The sequence below is a fragment of the Frieseomelitta varia genome, unplaced genomic scaffold (genome assembly GCF_011392965.1).
Source record: "Frieseomelitta varia isolate USP_RPSP 00005682 unplaced genomic scaffold, Fvar_1.2 scaffold_307, whole genome shotgun sequence".
Classification (NCBI taxonomy): Eukaryota; Metazoa; Arthropoda; class Insecta; order Hymenoptera; family Apidae; genus Frieseomelitta; species Frieseomelitta varia.
The window spans coordinates 77,858-99,625 of NW_025110043.1; the positions used below are offsets into that span (position 1 = coordinate 77,858).

At 33.4% G+C, this 21,768-nt stretch overlaps 5 protein-coding genes across 12 annotated transcripts in view; 4 read left to right on the forward strand and 1 right to left on the reverse strand.

Annotated features, from left to right (window-relative positions):
- LOC122529752 (collagen alpha chain CG42342-like) overlaps positions 1-1,793 on the forward strand; it is a 43,060-nt gene extending 41,267 nt beyond the window's left edge. The window contains exon 23 of the mRNA XM_043656171.1: positions 542-1,793. Within this exon, the coding sequence (XP_043512106.1) occupies positions 542-604 (63 nt within the window). The 3' untranslated portion in view covers positions 605-1,793. The remainder of the gene's footprint in view (positions 1-541) is intronic.
- A 239-nt stretch (positions 1,794-2,032) lies between these two features.
- Positions 2,033-4,783, reverse strand: LOC122529754 (putative peptidyl-tRNA hydrolase PTRHD1). 3 transcript variants are annotated; one of them, XM_043656177.1, is made up of 3 exons: positions 4,694-4,783; positions 2,449-2,635; positions 2,033-2,285 (listed from the first exon to the last, which is right to left on the reverse strand). In XM_043656177.1, the coding sequence occupies exons 2-3, from the start codon at positions 2,632-2,634 to the stop codon at positions 2,112-2,114; spliced, it is 360 nt and encodes a 119-aa protein (XP_043512112.1). In that variant the 5' UTR covers position 2,635; positions 4,694-4,783; the 3' UTR covers positions 2,033-2,111. The 3 variants fall into 3 exon arrangements, with proteins under 3 accessions (XP_043512112.1, XP_043512109.1, XP_043512111.1); XM_043656174.1 differs by lacking the exon at positions 4,694-4,783 and adding an exon at positions 3,746-3,882; XM_043656176.1 differs by lacking the exon at positions 4,694-4,783 and adding an exon at positions 3,574-3,714.
- Positions 3,893-6,344, forward strand: LOC122529753 (peroxiredoxin 1). Of its 2 annotated transcripts, none has more exons than XM_043656172.1 (4): positions 3,893-4,026; positions 5,408-5,558; positions 5,640-5,948; positions 6,027-6,344. In XM_043656172.1, exons 2-4 carry the CDS (start codon positions 5,425-5,427, stop codon positions 6,169-6,171), a joined length of 588 nt encoding a protein of 195 aa, XP_043512107.1. In that variant the 5' UTR covers positions 3,893-4,026; positions 5,408-5,424; the 3' UTR covers positions 6,172-6,344. The 2 variants fall into 2 exon arrangements, with proteins under 2 accessions (XP_043512107.1, XP_043512108.1); XM_043656173.1 differs by having other exon boundaries at positions 3,939-4,030.
- Positions 6,345-6,488: 144 nt separating this feature from the next.
- Positions 6,489-10,481, forward strand: LOC122529751 (synaptic vesicle glycoprotein 2C-like). 2 transcript variants are annotated; one of them, XM_043656170.1, is made up of 11 exons: positions 6,489-6,634; positions 7,179-7,340; positions 8,337-8,499; positions 8,620-8,741; positions 8,805-9,043; positions 9,196-9,377; positions 9,454-9,698; positions 9,777-9,931; positions 10,036-10,151; positions 10,210-10,297; positions 10,386-10,481. In XM_043656170.1, exons 1-9 carry the CDS (start codon positions 6,595-6,597, stop codon positions 10,057-10,059), a joined length of 1,332 nt encoding a protein of 443 aa, XP_043512105.1. In that variant the 5' UTR covers positions 6,489-6,594; the 3' UTR covers positions 10,060-10,151; positions 10,210-10,297; positions 10,386-10,481. The 2 variants fall into 2 exon arrangements, with proteins under 2 accessions (XP_043512105.1, XP_043512104.1); XM_043656169.1 differs by lacking the exon at positions 10,386-10,481 and having other exon boundaries at positions 9,777-9,957; positions 10,210-10,349.
- Positions 10,482-10,872: 391 nt separating this feature from the next.
- On the forward strand, positions 10,873-20,500 carry LOC122529750. Of its 4 annotated transcripts, none has more exons than XM_043656164.1 (11): positions 10,873-12,804; positions 12,940-13,097; positions 13,267-13,545; positions 13,661-13,817; positions 14,111-14,816; positions 15,106-15,338; positions 15,413-15,613; positions 16,230-16,785; positions 17,181-17,254; positions 17,707-17,988; positions 18,101-20,500. In XM_043656164.1, exons 1-11 carry the CDS (start codon positions 11,823-11,825, stop codon positions 19,918-19,920), a joined length of 5,448 nt encoding a protein of 1,815 aa, XP_043512099.1. In that variant the 5' UTR covers positions 10,873-11,822; the 3' UTR covers positions 19,921-20,500. The 4 variants fall into 4 exon arrangements, with proteins under 4 accessions (XP_043512099.1, XP_043512100.1, XP_043512103.1 ...); XM_043656165.1 differs by having other exon boundaries at positions 17,719-17,988; XM_043656168.1 differs by having other exon boundaries at positions 17,722-17,988.
- The last annotated feature ends 1,268 nt before the right edge of the window (positions 20,501-21,768 follow it).

Consider the following 21,768-nt stretch of genomic DNA (forward strand, 5'->3'; position numbering starts at 1 on the left):
GCTTTCCCCTCAAAAAAAAAAAAAAAAGAAAGTACATAATATGTATATATATATCAGAAAAATACTTAGAGACAGAAAAAATATTTACATTTATCAAAATTGATTTCCTCTTGAACTCTATTTTCTTTCCTCTTCTTAATATTAAAGCTAAATCAAGAAATTAATAAAATTTACGCTTTTAATGACTCGCTTATAACTGCATTTCTTGAAATTAGAATGAAGAAGACATGGATTAATATCAAAAACAACACTCCTGATTGCTTCTCTGTAAAATAATCCGCTTATATTCTTGTTTGCTTTGCTTATCCGCACGATAACGTAATTTATAATTGTAACTAATAATTAATGAAATGCATAAACAATGAAAAACCGACTCGTTTCGAATAAATAGCGACTTGTACGTAAAAGCATCGTACTTTGTATATTTCAAAGCGGCCATCTTTTTCATCTTTGAATGTTACACAAATCTGTTACATTTGCTTTAAGTTGTACAAAATATTTTTGCAAATACTACAGATTATTTCTCGCCTCGTTTTTTCAGAGAAGAAGAAATATTCTTCATGATTGGCTAGAAGAGGAAGCGGAAAAGGAAGAAGGGCAGTGATACAAGCATTTTAAAAGAAGATAGTACATATTTTCAAGGACCTCTGTGTATACTCCACCGTAAAAATACAATTCATCCAGTTCAACGCGAAGAGAACCGAGTTATTTAAGAAAAAGAAATATATATATTTTTTTACATATATATATATTTTTTTTTCTTTTTTGGCATATGAAATACGTGTATGCCGAAATAATCTTCTTGCCATCGGGTGTTGTAAATAAGTGTACTTACAGTGTTTAGCGTCCGCAAATAGTGCGTGTACATAAATATTTAGAGCTTATTACCGGAAATGCGGCTAGAACATCATAATTTCGCCGACAATTTGTTTATAATGTAAACGTAAACATCAGTAATTTATCATAAATTTATAAATTACTTTATTTCTAAAGAGAATAAAATTGATGACCGAATTATCCAGATATCGTTTGCACAAAGTAATACAGCGATAGCAAAGTTCTAAAACAATAAACAATTTTATTGATCTATTAAAGTCAACATGTTTCCTTTTTTAAAATACGTTGCATTCTATGAGAAAAAATGATCTTTCTCTATTTATTATGTGGAAATATCCCGTGAAAGCACAAAATGTAAAAAGTCTAAAACGTTAATCGTTTTATTCTACCTTTTTTAGCTAAAAATGATTTCATGTTAATTTTAGTCAGTGTTATTTTTCTGTTTATTTATTTGTTTCCTAAAATGCAATCAAATGCATTTAAGCATGATTATAATATTGTGTATTTATATAGCTTTTACTAATTATTACTTCTATTATACGTTATTATGTTTCTAAGATTTTTTAATTTAATTTATGTTATTTTTGGGAGATCTAATTTTTCGCTTGATTAATATTTGTATAACAATTAAGAAATTTTTAATTTTATTCTCATTAAAAAATTGATGTTATATTAATTGTTCTAATAAGGAACAGCTGAAATTTTTTTCTATAATGTATGTCATTTAAGTGCACAATACATATATGCGTACCTATGCCATTTTATCGCCTTTGGTACGTCTAATAAACAAAGTGCACGATTACCAGAAAAAATTTTTATACAAATATCAGTTAATAATGCATATCTCGACATAATTTTCATCTAGATTAGAATAATATCAACTGTAAAGCAAAGGAGTAATGTGTACACATTGTCAATACTGTCAAGTATTATTAAATAAAGAATAAGTATACATCTATCGTTTTCATATTGGCGTATAGCAATCCCAAGTTGGAATTAATTCCTATTTAAATATATAAAAAAAAATTAAGAAAAAGATGTATAAGATTTTTCTAGGTTTTTTTTTTTGATATATCCTAATCTGAGTTCGACTCTTTTTTGTACTATTGCAAATAATAATTTTTCAGGTATTAAAACTTTGATTAAATATTGATTATTCCTTAAAATATATAATGCTATATATAATACTACTTTATTTTATGCTACTATTTAATTTTATTAGAATTAATGTACAGTATAAAAGAAAATTATGTAATAATGAAAATTGTATCTCCTTACAGTTTAAGTAACTTATATTTCTTGAAATATGATTGTACTTTATCCTTCGGGTAAGGTTTTGTTGCCAAACACGTTGGAATATTTTCAGGCTGTTCGATCCAGAGCTTATGATCAATGTTCTCATTTGTCAACGTTAAACGTAAATTATTTAAACTGGTCTCATCTGGAACCTAATATTTATATACATATAAATATATCCATGTATGAATATGCTATAAATGTCACCATACTCCTTCGCTGTTTTAAAAATTGTATACACAAGAGTTATGCACAATAATACATTCAAATTGACGTTTAATACCTATAATATATATAGTTCCTGGATATACTTACTTCCAAGATAACTTTGTGCATAACGTCTAAATTGGCAAGGTAGGCTTGTGTGTAATTGTCATTATAAAAAAGATGAGTAACAGCAGTACACGCATGGCATGCTTGAGCTATAATTGCGCCAATGGGCCACTCCATTTTTTTCAGAAGATCTCCTCGTACCACCACATACTGAACTAGAACACTCATCCTAATAACACAAAAGATATTTAATTTTCTTAGGACACTATGAAATTATAGAATACGCAAAAGCTATTGTAAGGCTGATCTTGATGATTATTTTGAACATTAAATTTTGAACATTCATTTGAATGGAATACTTCTAATTTTCTATATATTAAATTTAATGCAATTCTTACATAGTAAGTGCCAAAAATATACATACATATTATAAATAAGAAAACAATAGGAAGTACTTTCAAAGTATTTATCTATTGAAATTGTCTGTTTAGTGTTATAATATCTAAAAATAAGACAAATATCATTGTAATATTCTTTTGGCATTGTAGTTTAAATCAGATGTATTATTTATATAAATTGTTGTTATTAAAGACAAATTACTCATACATAAATACTGTGTATAATATGTGACAACATTCAAAATATGATAATTTATGTAGAATATAACAACTTTCTATATTTAACAAGTTTTCATTAATATTAAAAAACTACAAAACATAATTTACTGCCATCTATTTGTGAATAAAAATTAAAAAAAATTCCATCGTCTTTACTCTTTAAGTATTTTTGTAGTTTTAAATAAACATTTAATTTTATCATAACCACGTTAATTATACATTAAACATTCTTATTTAATAATTAAAAATAAAAGAGAAAGAATTTATTTATTTAAAATTGTAATATTACAAAATTAAACAAAAAGTTGTTACTCAAAAATATTTTTTAATTATTCTACACACAACCAAATTGACTTCAGATCTAGACAATAATATTGTAAAAATTTGATCACTTTTAATAATTTTTAAAAAAAATTATTGTTTGTACGTACCAATAGCGTTAATTAAAATTTACAATTATAATCAAAGATATTTTATCCAAGTGAAAATCATTAGTTCTAGTTATTAATTTTGGAGATTTATCGTACGAAAATTTTAACAAAATACATACCTAGAGTGTGCTTAATGTTCAAATTTCATTTAAAGAATTCATTGTTTAAACAATCATCTTTGAAAATACAATTCATCTCAGATTTTATCATATTGTAGTACTTATTTGTATTGTCTAATGCAGTTGACAGTATTAATCACTAATATTAATTTCTAAATAATAATATACGTACATTTATTGGAGTTAACAAATAAGAATTACATTCATGTGCTGCTCTTTGTTGTTGCAAATATTATGTACACATAATGTTCAACAATAACCACTAGAAAAGAACTCTGATATTTCTTGGAGGAATAATTTTAGAGGGCGCTACGTGCGACAGATGGCGCGTATAGTCCTTTTCGAGTGTAAAATTCTGTGGATAAATTCTACCGGACCGGGGACCGGTTTCCATTACCATTCACGTCTTTGAAGCGAAAGTTCGTTGAATAGTGATTTTACGGAAAATACAAAGTAAGTAGTCTTTGTCACGAAACATAAAAACAGAAATATTAATATCACACAGTTTATTTCTTGTTTTGGAGCGCTATTTATACTTAAGTCATTTTAGAATATTTCTAATCCTTGTTTAATTACTTTCACAGACATTGATAATATTTGTAAAAGTAAATTTAAGAAATACTACAAACGTTTTATATGGATAAACATGAAAATTTAATTAATTATTTATTTTTTATCATTGCGTTAAACAGATTGAAGTCGTAGAATTAAACGTTACTCGCACTTGACTTCTTTTTGCGAAAATCTATATTCTATCCGGAGTCTTTGGAAGGTTCTCGATGATGCAAGAACCACTGATACAAAAGAAACACTAAAAGAAACGAGAAAGCTTGAATACGAACGTTGTTCGTGGATGTCAAATCATTAGTTTCACAAATAGAATTCAGTTATATAAAATATACGTTACAGTGAATATTTGAAAAGTTGTATAAAATGTATTTTCATACATGAAAAGTATACTTGCAAAGTAGATCAATTTTTACGTTCATTTTTGCACAGTTAATACAATTTTTTTACATTAATACGTAATACTAGTATTTTACATCGTATCAGTTTCTGATATTTAATGAAACACTTTAATTCCAGTTCTTTATGCTTTTTGTATCTTTAAGTGTCTGACCTTAATGGTATTGCTTCACTAGTTGTGTTACAATCACTTCGTTTATTTGTTATCTTTTAATCGATTCTCGAACACATTAATTAGAAACAGTTTTTGATGCGTCATTCTCTTAAACCACATATTAATCAATGTATAGATAATTTTAGAGGAAATACGAATTATTTCTTTTTATTAAATTTGTTCAACGAATAATATACAATACCTAGATAATACGGAAAATAAAATAAGAATTAATATAAAAGCGATAAGCCAGAGGTTAGAATGAACAAGGTTCATTATTTTGTCTTATAGGTGAAACAAACTCATTAATTTTTAAAATTCGAAGTATGAAATAAAATAATTTTTAATTGAATATATATAATACCTTTTACAACCAAATTTTTATTGTATAGTCAGAAAATATAACTAGTCTTTCTGTAAAAATAACTAGTCTTTCTGTTATTATATTGCATAAACATATGTTATCAGTTACTTTTTTTGTCACAAATGTGCGAAATATGAAAAACATGTTATGTATATATCATATATGATTTGGTTGTTCAGTTATTTCTTTTATAATGTTTTTATATTGTAATATATGTATAACGTTTATAATAAGTCATTATACAAAATAATTGGTGGTAATTAATTGAGCTACATAAAATACTTTCTAATTTGTTCTATTAATAAATTTCATTCTTACTAATAGAAATTTCATTTTTCTCTTTGTTATAGAAATTTAAAACATAATCATGCCAGTCCCAGCACTTCAGAAACCTGCTCCTGCTTTCCGTGGTACTGCTGTTGTAAATGGAGAATTTAAAGAGATTTCTCTTTCTGACTATAAGGGGAAATATCTTATACTATTCTTTTATCCATTAGACTTGTAAGCATTTCATTTAATAAGTTTATATTTAACTTTACATTATATTTGTAACATACGCACTGATAAATATTTATTTCACAGTACATTTGTTTGTCCAACTGAAATCATTGCTTTCTCCGATCGTGTTCAAGAATTTGAGCAAATTGGTTGTAAAGTCATTGCTGCATCTACTGATTCTCACTTCAGTCACTTAGCATGGGTAAATACACCACGTAAACAAGGTGGGCTTGGTGAAATGAACATTCCACTTCTCGCTGACAAAAATTCTAAAATTGCACGCGATTATGGTGTGCTTGACGAAGAAAGTGGAATTCCATTCCGTGGTCTCTTTATCATAGATGATAAACAAAATTTACGTCAAATTACTATTAATGATTTACCAGTTGGCAGGTAAACTTTATATAATAAGACACTATTTTTAATGTATGATTCTTGAGGTTGCTTTATCATAAATTCACACATTTGTAGATCTGTTGATGAGACCCTGCGTTTAGTTCAAGCATTCCAATATACTGATAAACATGGAGAAGTGTGTCCAGCTGGTTGGAAACCAGGAAAGAAGACTATGAAGCCTGATGTTGTTGGCTCTAAAGAATATTTCAAAGATCAATAAATGAACCACTTTAAAAACTTCATATATTTTACTAATATTATAATATTTTAATCTCAACTGGAAACCAGTAGATTGTTTTGTAATGAAATATTTAAATATCAGTGGTGATTATATTTTCAATATGAAATATTTTCATTCCTTATAATAAATAAGTGTCTTTCATATATTGTGTATTTGAATCACTTATTCATCTAATTTATTTCTGCTCAGTGTTTTTAAGTATAATTATGTAACTGTCTTCAAGGTGAAGATTGTCAGTATCAAGTATTGAATGGTTTTTGTTAATAATTTAATTTTGAGAATATGAATTTGAAATTACTGAATTATCGTCATTAATTCACGAATAAATGTATAGCTCAATCATTTTCCAGTGTAGCAAATGGAATTCTACAAATCAGTATCTATTACTAAATTTCATAATATATGATGACTAATAACTGTGAAAAAATTATTGCTAAAACAGGTTAGGACATTTATTTAATCATTGAAACCTGATGGATACATGATTTGCGAAATATGTATATCTTATTCCAGTAGAAGTTCATTAGGTTTTACTTTTCATATCATATTTCTCAAAATATTGAAGTATTCTTGATATAAATGCATATATTTAGTGTTATGTTGTAGCCTACAAAAAGACAACCTTATTAAAATAATAACGTTCTTGAAACGATTTTTAATTTTAAAATATGGAGAAAAAGCATCAAAAGTAACTATTTGTAATTTATTTACAATATTTGTATTTGTATTATAATTTCTATTATGATGATTATGTAGTATTTTTTGAAATCATAACACTTTTATTTATTAGTAATATAATAATATATAGCAGTATAGGTTACTATATTCTCTTTGTTGGTTGCAACATAATATGAAGAAATATGTAACATCTAATATGTTATGAGTAAGATTTTTGTCACGTAAAAAATGATAAATGTTTTTATTTAATGATCAATATGGAATACATATCAGATTTAATATAATTGTTTTATTATATTTAATTACAGGATGGGGACTTTGTCATTGTTTTATTGTTGGATTATGTGGCATGTGTGCGTTTGCAGAAGCTTGTGTTCTTCCCATTATTCTAGTTATAGTTCCATTTATGGCATGTGATTTAAGTCTAAATACAAGTCAAGTGACTGCTGTGTATGCTACCTTAACTTTAGGTATATACAGAATGAATACATAAAAAGAAATATGATTTATCAGTTTATCCACTTTTCACAAAAATATAATCAATCATTAATTATTAATTATCACTAAAAATTTTTGTGCTAAAATGTGTTTTTCTGCAAAATATGACGTTTTTGCAATGTAAATAACATTTTTAAACTATATATATTATAAGATGAAATATGATTAAAACACTTTGATTTTTCTAAATAGAAAGAAAAAACTTATAAATTAAGTAAGAAAGATTAAAATATTATGAAACGAAGATAAACTGAGCGTTCTAAATGATAGATCAGAAATGAGATTTTATTTGATAGAATTATTTTTCTGTCTAAATATCTTTTTCATTACTTTTTTAATGATATTCATACTTATCTAAATCGCTCAACGACTATTTTATAAAAGTTTAATTATGTGCATGTTAAAATGAATGACTAATCGCACGAAGTTTACCAATTATGTAAAGCTTAAAAATAGTTCATTACTAAATTGCGAATTTTTATGCAAATTCATATTTTTCTGAACTATTAAAATTAAATTTCATCCAGTAAACATTATGAATAATGTGCTATAAATATTTTATACGTATATGTTACATGTTGCTGCATTGTTGCATGTCTGTACATTGTTGAATTTTTAAATATCGTATAAATGTGTAAAAATTCACAATCCAAATAGTCATCACTCTAAGCGGAAAATATCCAGAATTTTAACGCTACAAGAATTTCATAATCACTCAGATTATGGATACACGTGGAATAGAATGAATCTTGTAGACAATCTCATTAGCCAAGGTCATTTCAAAAAATTCTTCATGATTTCACATTCGATTTCACAATAATCGTTTCAAATCTTATCATTTTGTCTTTACATTTTTAAGTAAAATATACTTAAAATAAATTATTAAATAAATAAAGTAAATTAAATTAAATTTTGAGTTTTAGATAATTTATAATATATGTATCTTATGAAAATGAAATTATATATAGGTATGGCCATAGGAGCATTTGCATTCGGAACAATAATCGATGCAAGTGGACGTAAAGATTGTATTCCTGTTACTATGTTGGCTGTGTTTTGCGCTACTATCACTTTATCCTTTGCGCAAACAATGTTGCTAATATATCTTTCTATATTTATACTTGGAGTGGGGTAAGTATAATTACCATCTACGAATTAGTGTACTCAATTATGTAATATGTATATATATATATGTGTGTGTGAGAAAATATATGAATCATTGTAATATTTATAAAAATAATTATATTCTAGATTAGCTGGTAATAACGTGGTTTTAAGAGTATATCTAATCGAAATTTTGCCCATAAAACGAAGAGGCTTTTGTTTAGTCATTTTGGATTTATTAGGAATCATTGGTTACATATCTGCCTTAGGTAAAAGTTACAAAGAAGTACAAAAGTATTATATTCATTAAATTGAATTGTAATTAAAAATAGGTTTGTCATGGTTACTGATGCCTTCAATCATACAATTCCAAAATAAAAAATTTCGACCGAATTCTTGGCGAGTCCTTACAGGGTTAGGAGGTATACCAAATTTGATCATGGCGTGTGCGACTAGTTTGTTACCAACAAGCCCAAGGTATTTACTTTATCGCCGTCGGTACGAAGAAGCACTGGCAGTATTGCGGCAAATTTATGCAATTAATAATTCGAAGCATGCCGCTACTTACTCAGTATGATCATTTTGTATTGATATTACGTTCTCTTATATGAAATACGTTTTTTTCTGAGAGTTAAATTTTAATGAAGCATTACAATCATTTACAAAATCTCATACCTTCTCGAGATTGGATACTGTGAAATAATATTAAATGATACATTCTAGTTACATAGTCTGAACAATTGTGTTCGACCAAATGAAGAAGACGAAGAAATTACAAGAAATGTGATTACTATAATGCGCAGATTCTGTATAAAAACATGTAAACGCATCCGTGAGATATGCAGCACACCATTGAAATGTACAACGCTACTAGGAATTTGTATGAACCTTTTACAATTTCCCGGGTAACATATCATTTTCTATTAAACATAAACGCATTAAATATTTTATTATTCATTTTGATAATATTATGGTTACTAGAATTATTTGGATTGCGCTCTGGAATACCCAATTACTTCAAGAAACCGAAGATTTTAACAAATCGTCAAAGAAGAATGCTACATGCATTATTAGTGTAGAGAACTTGGCATTAGGATTTTTGCAGAATTGTCAAGAAGTAGATACAGATCGTTTTAGTGGTTTTTTCTATTTGTCTTTGAGCTATATATTAGGAGAAATTTTGTTGCTAATCGGCATCGATGTTATTAGTCGAAAAATATTTCTAAGTAAGCGTATTGTCGATATATCACTCATTCTAATCTCTTGAAATTATTGAGAACAAATTTTTTCCATTTTACATTTAGTGCTTTCAGGATTAATGGGAACAGCAGCGTGCCTTGGTTTATTATTTACAGCCCATAACATAGTACGAGTCATTCTTTCATTAATTATACTAGCAGCTTACACAATTGGTTGTACAACAATCCCGATAATTATAATGGAAAATTATTTTACCGGCGTAAGGTTAATTATGAAACAGTTTCTGTGAGATTGACATTTCCTAATTAACACATATATATATTAAGTTGTCTGAAACTTTTGGTGAATTTAGTATGATTTCAGAGGCACGATTATCGGTATATCTAGAATATTTCCATACTTTATTGGTAGCTTTACTAAACTCTTTCTGAATATACAATGCGTTACTAGTATCTACATTATGTCAGGAATTTTAATGAGTAAGTAAACCTGGCAATTAAAAATTTTGAACGAATTTGAATAAGTTAATGATTCCAGGTGCTGTCGTTGCAGGATCACAAATGCCTGACCTAACCAGATTACCGATGCATGAATAATTTTTCTATGCTCTTATGTTTTTATAATCGTGAGTAATTTTGATAAATTATAAATAATTATTAATATTGTATGAACAATAATAATGACAATAAATTTGTAAGAAATGATTTCTACAGAAAAGATAACAATTTAAATGGAACATTGATCCTATAACAAAATAATAAATAGAGCATCTTATAAATCCAATGTAAAAAGCAATTACATATAATAATCACAGAGTAACTAAATTATAAATTATGAAAGAACAAATCGTAATTCATACTTTGGCACCACTATCAAATATACCTACATGTATTTCAATATAGAGGGTGTCTCGTGATTCGTGGTCAATCGATTAGAAAGTGATTCTACATATAAAAACGAACGAGCGTGAATGATCGACGCGCGAAGATATTTTATACGTGCAAAAATAGAAGAAAATTTTTTCGTTTAAGACGTTTTTTTCAAGAAAATAGACTTTGAATGTTTGATTAAAAATCGTCTTAGTACACGTGTACTTGATAGATTTTCAAAGTCGATTTTCTCGAAAATCGTAGGCTTCAATGAAAAAAATTTTATCTTTTCTTCTCAACTCACTTTTACCTGTAGAATCACTTCACAATCGATTGACCACCATTCGCGAGATACACTGTATTACGTAAATTTCTTTCGTTTGTGATATGGTATATAAAAAAAAAGAAAAATATATGATGGTGAAATTATAGCGAAAACTAGTTGTACTGCAATCAGTATATAGGGTATGCAAACGTGGGCGGCCACTATTCCATGGTCTTTACACCGTCTATTTTCGACGAGAACAGGAAGACCGTCTCTTTTACTCGGTTATCGTGGACACACGCTCTCGCGCATGCTCTTCGAACGTTGTGGAAAGCTTCGCCGTCACGAACACGCTCTTGTGTTCGTTGTAAATACGAATGCCGAATGCTTGCTACCGAAAATAATCACGCGAGGACGTTGCTGCGATTTTAGGCTGCTTCTTCCGCGGCTCTCTTGACGTCGCCAAACGTAAAAAATGCATTCCCACCGCGAACCTTTCGAGATATTCGCCGTAAGACCTGCCGATCTGTCTTAACACGAATTCTTGCAATAACATTCGTTTCATTAATAAACAAACGTATGATAAAATATTATTGATCGTGTGTTTACCTCGTGTTGGACCAGTGATAGAAAATCGAACAAGTAAATTCTTACTGATGTGTAACGGAAGAGTGGTACAAAAGTTAGTGCTGTTCATGATCCGTCTCTGTTGCCTCGACTTCAGTATCGAAGCAAAAAGACACTGTACCTAAGTACTTTGCAAGTGATCATCGTTACACCTTTATCATCTCAATCAACCGAATTAAATAAATGGATATTGAAATTTCTAAATACCAAGCAGAAAGTATCTAAAGCTCGTAGAAGTATCTTCCGCGCTACGCCTATGATATTTATGAAAAAAAATATACATATGTTCTAAAATTAGATTGCGCATATAAGATAGAATACACTTAGAGTATTTAAGAATTCGATTGAAGAGCTCGCGGAAGGTAAAGCACACATGTAAAGCCAGCCAAATGGTTGATAATGAGAAGTTCGGTGATCATAGTGGTCAAAAGGCCGAAAGAAATGTCGGTCGAGCGTGCACGAGCCGCGTTACCGAACAAAGAACATCGTCGAAGGGTAAACACAAAGTGGACGAAAGTGAATTACCTGCACCGCCACCGGATCCATGGGCGAGCCTATGGCGCTTGCAGAATCCGCGAGATCAAACGGAAATAGGACAGAGTCGAAACGTCGACGAAGACGAGGACATGATCGCCTACTTGACGGATTATGGGACGTTGCCGTTCGAAGGTCAAACCTCGGAGTGCCCTTCAAGAAATTCTGCTGTGTCTGCGACGGCTATTTCAGGTGTTTGCGCGGAAGATGCGTTCGAGCACTTGGATCGTTTGTACGCTTTCGCCGAGCAAATTCTCGAGCTGAGGGACCGCAATTCGAAGTTTTTCAAACGCGTCAGGAATCTGGAACGGCTGAAAATACTCCGTAGCGCCAATCATAAGTTGGAGAATGCTTTCGCGCGCGACAAGGACGCAATTATCGACGTATGCGAGGAGGACACTGGATTCGCGGAATCGTTGTTGGACGCTATGCTGTCGAATTGCAGGGATTCGCCGTTTCAAAAGCGGAACATTCGTTCGTCATCGTCGAGGCAACTGAGAAATAAATTCGACATGGAAAAGCAGGCGTCGATAGATGAAATTTCTGGAAGCGCGCCGAAGGTTTCGAAGTGGACCAGAGTTAAGGCCGCTTTCAAGTGGGAGAGAGCTTACACGAACGACGCAGAAATTATAGATCCATCGATGACAACGAGCACGTCATCCACGACCACCGTTTCTCCATCGTCTCCAACGGCCAAGTATCACAGAATACCAGATGTTGAAATTAGAGAACCGAGCAATACTACCACTTCCTCTCCTGTTATCGAGCTTTGCAACGTAGGGACGCTCTTCGGTCGAACCTCGCCTCCATCTTCGTTCAATGAAGGATTTTACGATTGTACGAAATTCGTAAATTTTTATACTCTTATATAAATATTTCTATAAGTGCAGTTTGTCGTACTGCTCGTGTCTGTATGTTTTCTTTCTTTCTTTTTTTTCTTTTTTTTTTTTTTGATTCCTCAAATTTTTCTAGGTTCGCAGAAGAGTGCTTTGAATCATTTAGATTATAAATCTTTAAAGAGAAAATCGAATAAAAAACCAGCGTATGGAAATTGGCACAGTGAATCTCTTGATGATAATATTCTTATATTAGATACTTCACAAGTTAATGAAACGGGATTAACGAACGAGGTAAATAAAATATTATTAAGTTATACTTTCTCGCTGATTTTATTCGTAACATTTTTCTCTGCAAAATGTTATACTTTTGAAACATGTATATATATATTCACTAACGTGGAATTATAATACGACGTGGAATTAATTTCAAATCAACAATACAATGTTTATATAAAATCAGGTCGGACAAGGGAAGCCACTAATTCGAATTACATCGGATAAAAGCCACACGACACTATCGTCGAACAGAATAGACGAGAAAGGTACAGAACCGACGTCGAAAAGATCAACGCCAACTTTGACGATTACGATACCTTCGCACGAAGAGAACATCAGATACACATCTTCCCCAGAATCAAATTCGCCACTTTTTTTCAATACCATCAATTCTGCAGGAAATTCTCCACAACACAGGAAGACATTTCGAGACTTGTCTACGAACAAAGATTTTAAACGGCAGGTTAATATTGTCTTCCCCTTTGAAGTAAACAGCCAATCTCTCCTTGTATTTCGACAAAACCTTGTATTTTGTTATTTACCTTAATTTAATTTCACATCTTTTTGTTGTAATACAGCAATCATTCGGTGGGGAATCGGCGATTCTTACGTCGAAGATACAGAGGTCAGATTCCAAGTGGAACAAAGTCAGACGAGCGTTTCTAACGAATTCAATCCCAAGCGTCCCGTCGAATCTCATCAATGTCGTTTCCAGACAGATGCTGTTTCAAGACGGTATGCAGAATATACAGAATAATTAAATAAAAAAGTTATTCGTCGGTGAAAATCTATTTACATAGACAACGAAAACATAGACATTTCAATGTGTTAATTAATTAATTAACGAACATTCCCATAAATTCCACTAAAATTCATATTTCATTACGTTTCATTTGATTATTTTTTATTTATTTTTATTACAGTTTCTATTCATATTTTATTACATTTTATTTATTATTTTTGTATTTATTTTTATTCATATCTCATACAATTATTATTTCGATAGTGATCCTCTTTTCTATTCGTAGGATTAGAAGCATCAGTTGGCTGTAATCACAACGACAGCGTGGAAAATATCGAGAAGACAACACCGTCGAACGTGCAGGCGGACACGCGGCAAGATTATCGAGCTCTCAAAGAAAAATTGGGAAGCGAGTTTCATCAAAAACTGGTGGAATGGGAACGTCTGAAAAGCCTTCCACCTCGCGTCGCCACGAAAGAGGTCCGTGAAATTTCGTTCAGCGTACCAAGCCCTCGAGAGAGTTTGCTGTCCGAGGAAAGATTAGCTCCTGAATTCAGGAAGAAGCTGCAGGACTGGAAGCGCGCCAAGAAAGTGCGACGCGGAAGCGCACCCCTCGAACAGCAAAGGATCAAACGACGTCGTTTGACCGACTGGCAACTTTGGAGATCTCCTTCGAAAACTGAATACAGAAACAGAGAGGTCGCGATCCCGCAAGTCAGCGCCGAGTCTGTCAGAGAAATCGCTAACGACGGGAGGTCTCAGCTTGGCGAGGATCTCCCACGAAGAGTCGAAAGCTCGAAGAGAACGAACGACAGCGGCAATTACGATTCCGTGCATTCGAAATCGGACCGATTGAAAATCGCGTCTGGATTCGATGAAACCGAGTTTCTCGCTCTAGAAAAGTTACTGCCGCTTTTTAATAGTAACGCGAGTAGAGAGAGACGTGGCTGCGATGTTCAACAACTGGACGAATGTTTCGATGGAGACGCAAGGTATGTCATAATAATTGTATTGATGTTGTAATGACTAAACTGTTATATCGACTGGCAGTTTTAATAAAGGAAGGATATTTATGGGGCATAAATTATTTCCAATGAGAGGTGACTTATATTTATTATTAATTGTGAGATCATCGATACTCTAGCGCGGACTAAATACTCAAAGAGTTAATTATAATTGTTTATTAATTTATATATTTTTTATATATTACATATATTACATATGTAATATATTTATGTAAATTATATATATATAATATATATATATTCTTTTTTATTCAAGATCATATGGCGATGGAACGCAGAACCTAAACGATACCAACGAAGTTTTCGTTCGTACATCCGTCGGATCTTACCGATTCGAAGGCATTTCGCGTGAATTCACAAGGAAACTATATGACTGGGAGCGATACCGTGGAATATCGCCCACATCTTCAACGTTCCGCCTCCTAGGACCTGCTTACATACCATTTTTAAGACGATCGACCATCAAAACGTCAACGGATTCACCCACGAGTAAGATTCTTATTTAATAGTCGTCGGTTAAACAATCAGACGTGTCGATGTTTTCAACGTGGTAATTTAACTAGGTAATTATTTAAAAGTTAGAAGCAACGAGCCGGTATTGTTCAAAGATTGCTCTTTGAAGAGATCGAAATCTGTCGGCAGCATCATTGAGAAAACCGATCAAAATGCATTTTTCGTACGCCGTTCGAACAGTTTGCAATTACTGAATCATCTCACGAGTAGATTGGAAGAACTGGATCGCATCGACATCTTACCAGAGGCTAGTAAGTATTATTATTTATAACTCTTTTCCTTTTCAAACAACCGTATTGTCATTAGAACGAAAATAAACAAAATAATCCGAATTATTCGTGAAAACTTTCCATCTTAAAGATTTGGATGCGTGCGATGCGTTTTTGGAAATTTGAGTGATTTTCATTTAAGTGTAGTCTGTTTCTCTTCTATCTTATCTCTGCGACGTACAAATCAGAATATGAATCAGAATTGTTAGTATTTATACCAAACTGAACGAAAAAGTTTTGTTCTTACGAAACAACAATAAAAATAAATTTTTGTTCTTTAGTTCTTCATTTAAGCGAAGATGAAACTTTCCAAATCATCCCTGTAATATTTAGATTTAAATCAATGTAACGTCAGACTTTAAATATGAAGATTAACATAAGTAAGTATGTTTCATCCCACGTACATCAGTTTTCTGAAAATGATGGCTTACAGTATCATTTTAACTCAATCAAAAATTTGTCCGCGCTCGCTAAAAGTATAGTTTTTCAATGTCACTTTTCCTTTGGATTTTTTTGACAGTTTCTAATATTAAAAAAAAAAATAAAAGACAATTAATCAATTATTTTCGCTTCTCGTTTACAAATTCTACTTTCACAGTCGACGCTCAGAGAACGGAGGACATAATGGAAGACGGTATAATGGACGATTCCGAACCGGAAGCGATGATCGTAGACATCGAGGACGTTATCGAGGAAACGGCGAGTCCCCTGGAGAGGGTGCAACCGCATCAGACGCCTGTATACTCGGTTGCAGCGAGCGAAACCACCAGCATCGCCGTGCCGCTTGGAACAGTTGCCTCCAGTCACGAACCATCACCGGTATACTTAATCGAGATCGACGAAAATTCTGACCGCAAACACTGGGAATCGAACGAATGGATTCAGAGGGAAAGTTTCTCGAGCGAGGAGAGTTTGAGCGCGGAACGATCGAATACGGTGAAAGCCTGGGACAACGAAAGGAATTCCTCGAGTAACGTCGATTCAGAGCACTGGTCCTTTACGAGCTCGACGAGTAACAGAGAAATTAAAGAAGGATTGGATAAAGATTCTGTGAAGTCAAATAGTTCGATTTGTTCGACAGATGTGGATACAGAATCAAATGTTACGAAAGGAGAAAAAGAAATGGAAGATCGGGATCACGTTAATTTCGAAAGGTATATGATATTAATGTAACAATATGATGTACAATGTAATAATTATATAGAATATAATATAATATAAAAATTAATAATTAATATAATATTATATATTATTTATATACAATATGATATAATATATTAAACAATTCTCACTTTGGTTACTGGTAATTCTTACATTTTCTTAAAAGAAGTATTTATTGATAAATATGTTCTGCAACAATCTAGTATTTTATATGATATAGCACAATATAATAATACAATTTAAATAATTTTTATTTTGACTATTGATAATTTTTATATTTTTATTTTGAACAGAAACATTTATCACAAAAATTGAGATTTTCTGCAACAATCAACAGTATTGTTTTGTGAAATTAATTACACCTTCACGTGTGTTTATCCATTTCTAGAGAAGACGTTCCTGTAACATCACCCGGCGATGAAGAAGCAATTGAGAAAAGAACGAGGGAGCACACGCCTGATGGTAAGTTGAAGAAAATAATTAATGAAGCTTCCGAGTGAGTTGTGAGATTGGTGACGAAAGTCAAGTAAAGAATTCCTTGTTTTCCGTTCTAGAAACGAACGAAAATAAAACTATCCGTGAATGGAATCTTGGAAATCGTTCTAATTTTGCTGCAGGCATAAAAGAAACAACGGTAGATTCTGTGAAATTTTATAACGCGGTTTATCATTCTATGTTTCAAATACCTTTTTTTTTTTATTTTTTATTTTGTTGCTTCTTCTCTTTCTTTGTCAATGTGTAAACACAACTTTGGAAAAATTCACGTCGAAACTCGGTGATTCTGCCTCAAACTCTTAGCTTGTTTCTAAAATTAACATTTCTAAAGTCGATCGTCTCTCCTTCGAGAGAGAATAGAGAAATGAAAGCAATGATGAAAGATAGATCATGGTCTTCAGAAATAAGTTTTATCATAGCGCATTCAAAAGTAGCGACCTGTCGGTACAACCAGGAGTTATCGAGCGAGAACCAACCAAGGTGTGATAACCAAGATGTAGAGAAGGACGAGAGCAGTAACGATGAAGACGAAGACACTGTTGAAGCTACGAATAAATCCGACAACGAATACGAGGAAGTAATTCGAAGAACCGATGATCCTCCATCTGGTTCTTTAACGAATACGTCGTTATTGTCACTGGCGAATTATGAGAAAGAAACGATCTCAGATCTACCAAAAACACCAAATGCTCGTAAATTAGGTATGTCCTGACTATTTAAATAATATATATTATTTGTATTTTCATGTATCTCACGCACTGTACACCGTAGCCAAACACAAATCAAAAATAAAGATGTTACAATTACTCGTAGATGAAGTCAAGCCCACGGCAAGTGAATCAGATCTGTTTTATGCCAATCGGGGAGACGACAGTTTGAAAAAAATCGAGGGAAATTACAGTGCAATGAAAGAAGAATTGGACAACACTTGCCACGATTTATCGAAAGTTAGATTAGATCGAAACGACTACAAAACGACCGAGTCGTTGATGGAACGTTTAAATCATGGAGAAGAAAATGGTCTCTCGAAAGACACTGCAACGTGCGCACGGTCGACCGAGAGAACAGGATGGCGAGACTATGACAACATAGAAAACGTTTCGACATCTTCGTTATCCACAACAAATTCTTACACGCGCGAATGTTGCCGCGAACCGACTATTCAAACAACTGCTTACACGGTGGCGCCGTGCCGCGAGGAACGTTGCTTCGAGAGGATGATCATCAACAAGGAAACATTGAATAAAATAGTCGTGCCTACAGACAGTACACGCGTGGAAAAGATGAAACTGTCGAGACCACCGGTAGAATGTGCCACGACCGAAAATACCGACAACAATTATCGATCAGACAACAATCGTGTCACCTCGAACGTTCAAGAAACGAATACCAAAAAGCAGATCTTAGGTTCGCCGACTCGAAGCGTCTTCATTAAAACGAAACGTATAATATTCTCTCCGTTTCGACGCTCGGAGGAGCATTCTTCAGCGAAGAAAGAGGACGACCAGGCGTTTAGAAGGAAAAGCAAAAGCACATCCAGATCGGGATCACCTAAATTAAATCGTCAAGACGCACTCCTGAGGATGTCCCTTTCGCTGCCATGGCCACTTCGCGCGTCTTCGAAGGATCGCGAAACGAAGGCCGAACGAAACGGCAAAGAAGAACGAGCGCCTATGAAGAATCCAAGTTTCGAACGGTGCAAGTCCATGGAGAGCCCGAGGAAATCGTCGACGTGCAGCGAAAGCAGCACGTTTCAGGCACAAACGAGAATCTTTCGAGATGGAAACTCGTCGCCCGAGTTGCCGGGAAGGAACGGCGAGTTTGAACAATCTGTCGAGCAAAAGGATCGATGGACGAGTGCCTCGGTTGAACAGCAAAGTTTGAAGATCCAACTCGATGATAGGGTCAAAGACACGTCCTCCCCGAAGTTCCATCCAGAGTCCTCCGATCTTATTCACAAACTGACGATTCTGTCCAACGTTGTAGCGAGAAGAGACGGCCGTGCGAATCCAATTTCGGAGGATTCGTCTTTGGAGACGCACTCGTTGAGGATACGTCGCGCGAAGGAAGATTTCTTGTCTCGTCGAGGTGGTCCGCTTTGCCACTCGGTGCTAGAGCCTCCGTCGATCAATGATCGAAGTTCTCCAACAACGTTCCCTCATTACTACGAGCGGATTTTGGAAAATCAGGAGGAAGTAGCGAGCCGAGATGCCACGAGCGCGAATCGCGGCGCGCAAGAGGAAGCAACGAGGAAGCAGGAAACAGGACAGTTTGGAAACGAATACGACGGGAATGAGTTATCGGTTTCTCGACCTGATCGTGTAAAGTCCGCCAGCGCCGGAATGATAAACGTCGATCCAGACACTTTCGTGCGTCTCACAGAGGCCAATCGCGGATGCGAGTCTCTTCCGAGGTCTATCCAGAAGCAGCAACAGCCGGTAGGATCGTTCGCGAAGATTGTCAACAAATTTAAATTCTCGCGGTTGATACGCAGCAAGGATGTACAGGAGCAGAACATGAGCACCGTGTCGACACTGTGCAGACAAAGTTTGTTGATCGATGTTCCAAACGATTTTGACAAATACTGGAAATCGAAGGATCGAGAGAAAGAGAAGGGTGAGAAAGATGAATGATTATAATTGATTTTTGAAATTTAACTTTTGAATCAGCAGGGTAGCATTTTTTTTTTTTTTGGTAGAACACGTCATCGTTTATTCTCATAATGGTTATTTTAAAATGCGACGAACAACTTGAAGCAACTTTTAATGTTTTCTAAACGTTCAAAGTATCGCTTATTTCAAAGTATCGACAGTTGCCTGCTTTTTTTGATAGTATTATACACGCGATGACACGATGATAACACGTCGTAGCAAACTAACGAAGAAAATACGCAGCTTCAGTAACAGCGAAACATTCGAACCGTACTAAATAGTTGTTCTTGATGAATGATCGTAATAAACTAAAATGTTGTTGATGTTCTAATAATTATTACACAGAAATGTTATAAAAGTATCGTAATATTAACATACTTACATAAAATAATCTACACCAGTGTAGTAATTAGAAGAAATGTCTATTCGTATGAATGTGTAATTAAACGTATTTAAGACACAACTGGATTTTGGTAAATATTACTTGTTAGATTCATTTCTATTCGCCCAAAATTCATTTATTAGTCATTCATCTAAAACTTGAAAAATCTTTAGTTGTGCTTCCCTGTATTAGTACATTGATATCTAAATTAATATGTTATTAATTACTTATATATATATTACTACATATATACTACATTATTCCCTATATATATATATATATTAACTTTATTCATCACGTCACAAACTAATTTACAAATTAATTTCAGAAGCACAATTTCAAAACGGCAATTAATTACCGTCGGATTTAATCTGACTCACGGCAGCCCTGAACAAATAAAATACTATTTCCCTGTGAGAAAAAACTCTCACCACCTGAAAAACTTAAATGTAAACGTATCGCGCGCAGTTGAAGAACAAGAGTACACAAGAACGAGGGGTTGTTTCGAAGTATTACCGCTGTTTGATGAAATGAAATTAATACCCTTGGGGGTAGTTTCGAGTGGCGCGCGGAAACTGAAAGTAGGCTCGTGTCGTGTGCTGCGTCCAACAACACTGCCCCTCCCCACCCCTTTATCGTTGCTTCTCTTTTTAACTTTCACGTTCTGTTTTCTGTTTAACCCCCTAACCGAGCGTCGAACGACCCTTTCCACGTGTTTTCATAGCCGTGATTTCGCAGCCTCTCTCTCTCTCGGGTACGCGGAAACTCCTCGATCGCATTAAGCAGATTTCATTCGATCGCGAGACGGACGAACAAACAAATCGGTTGAACGAACGCGTTTCGTTTCGTTTCGTAGCTCTGCGATTGTATGCCGTCGCCATTGTGCTATCGTGCCGCCCGAGAATAGGTCTGCCTTAGGGAAGAGTTTTGATTTATAACGAGTTTAAGCCGACCGTAGTCATGGGATATCTGTTCTCTTCCTACAACCGCGCAGTTCTCACTTTCTGCCTTCTCCGTAAAAAATAACGCAACGTGTGTGTCAAATGTGTACACGATAGTACGCGATTACAATACGTCTGAGAACAAAATAAATTTCTATTTACGTTTCAATTCAAGTCAGCTATTCTTCGTAGAAAGTGAAGTACGCGAATGTAACAAAACTCTTCAACGAGGGAAAAATGTCATAATTGAGCCTTGAGCTTTTCTCTAGCCTTTAGAGTGTTAATCAGTTGCGCTGGCAACTGATTGCGGACCATAACGAGCGACCAAACCCGTATACGATAATTCGTCGCTTTCTTTTTTCAACTCGTCGGTACGATATCGCTGGATAGAAATTATTGAGAAGTAATAAATTTATTGTTTGTTTCACTTAAATATACTTAAAACCGGGAAAATATTATAACGTTGGAACAAAAAATTCTCGACGTGCGTGGCACGTCGTTCCAGCG

Coding starts and splice junctions, on each gene's coding strand:
- LOC122529753 (XM_043656172.1), top strand. CDS start 5,425: ATGCCAGTCCCAGCACTTCAGAAACCTGCTCCTGCTTTCCGTGGTACT. Junction 5,559..5,639: donor TTCTTTTATCCATTAGACTT/GTAAGCATTTCA, acceptor TTTATTTCACAG/TACATTTGTTTGTCCAACTG. Junction 5,949..6,026: donor AATGATTTACCAGTTGGCAG/GTAAACTTTATA, acceptor ACACATTTGTAG/ATCTGTTGATGAGACCCTGC.
- LOC122529754 (XM_043656174.1), bottom strand. Junction 2,286..2,448: donor TGCACAAAGTTATCTTGGAA/GTAAGTATATCC, acceptor TATAAATATTAG/GTTCCAGATGAGACCAGTTT.
- LOC122529750 (XM_043656164.1), top strand. CDS start 11,823: ATGGTTGATAATGAGAAGTTCGGTGATCATAGTGGTCAAAAGGCCGAA. Junction 13,818..14,110: donor ACAGATGCTGTTTCAAGACG/GTATGCAGAATA, acceptor TTCTATTCGTAG/GATTAGAAGCATCAGTTGGC. Junction 17,989..18,100: donor ACCAAATGCTCGTAAATTAG/GTATGTCCTGAC, acceptor AATTACTCGTAG/ATGAAGTCAAGCCCACGGCA.
- LOC122529751 (XM_043656169.1), top strand. CDS start 6,595: ATGATGACTAATAACTGTGAAAAAATTATTGCTAAAACAG. Junction 6,635..7,178: donor AAAAATTATTGCTAAAACAG/GTTAGGACATTT, acceptor ATTTAATTACAG/GATGGGGACTTTGTCATTGT. Junction 9,044..9,195: donor AGCATGCCGCTACTTACTCA/GTATGATCATTT, acceptor GATACATTCTAG/TTACATAGTCTGAACAATTG.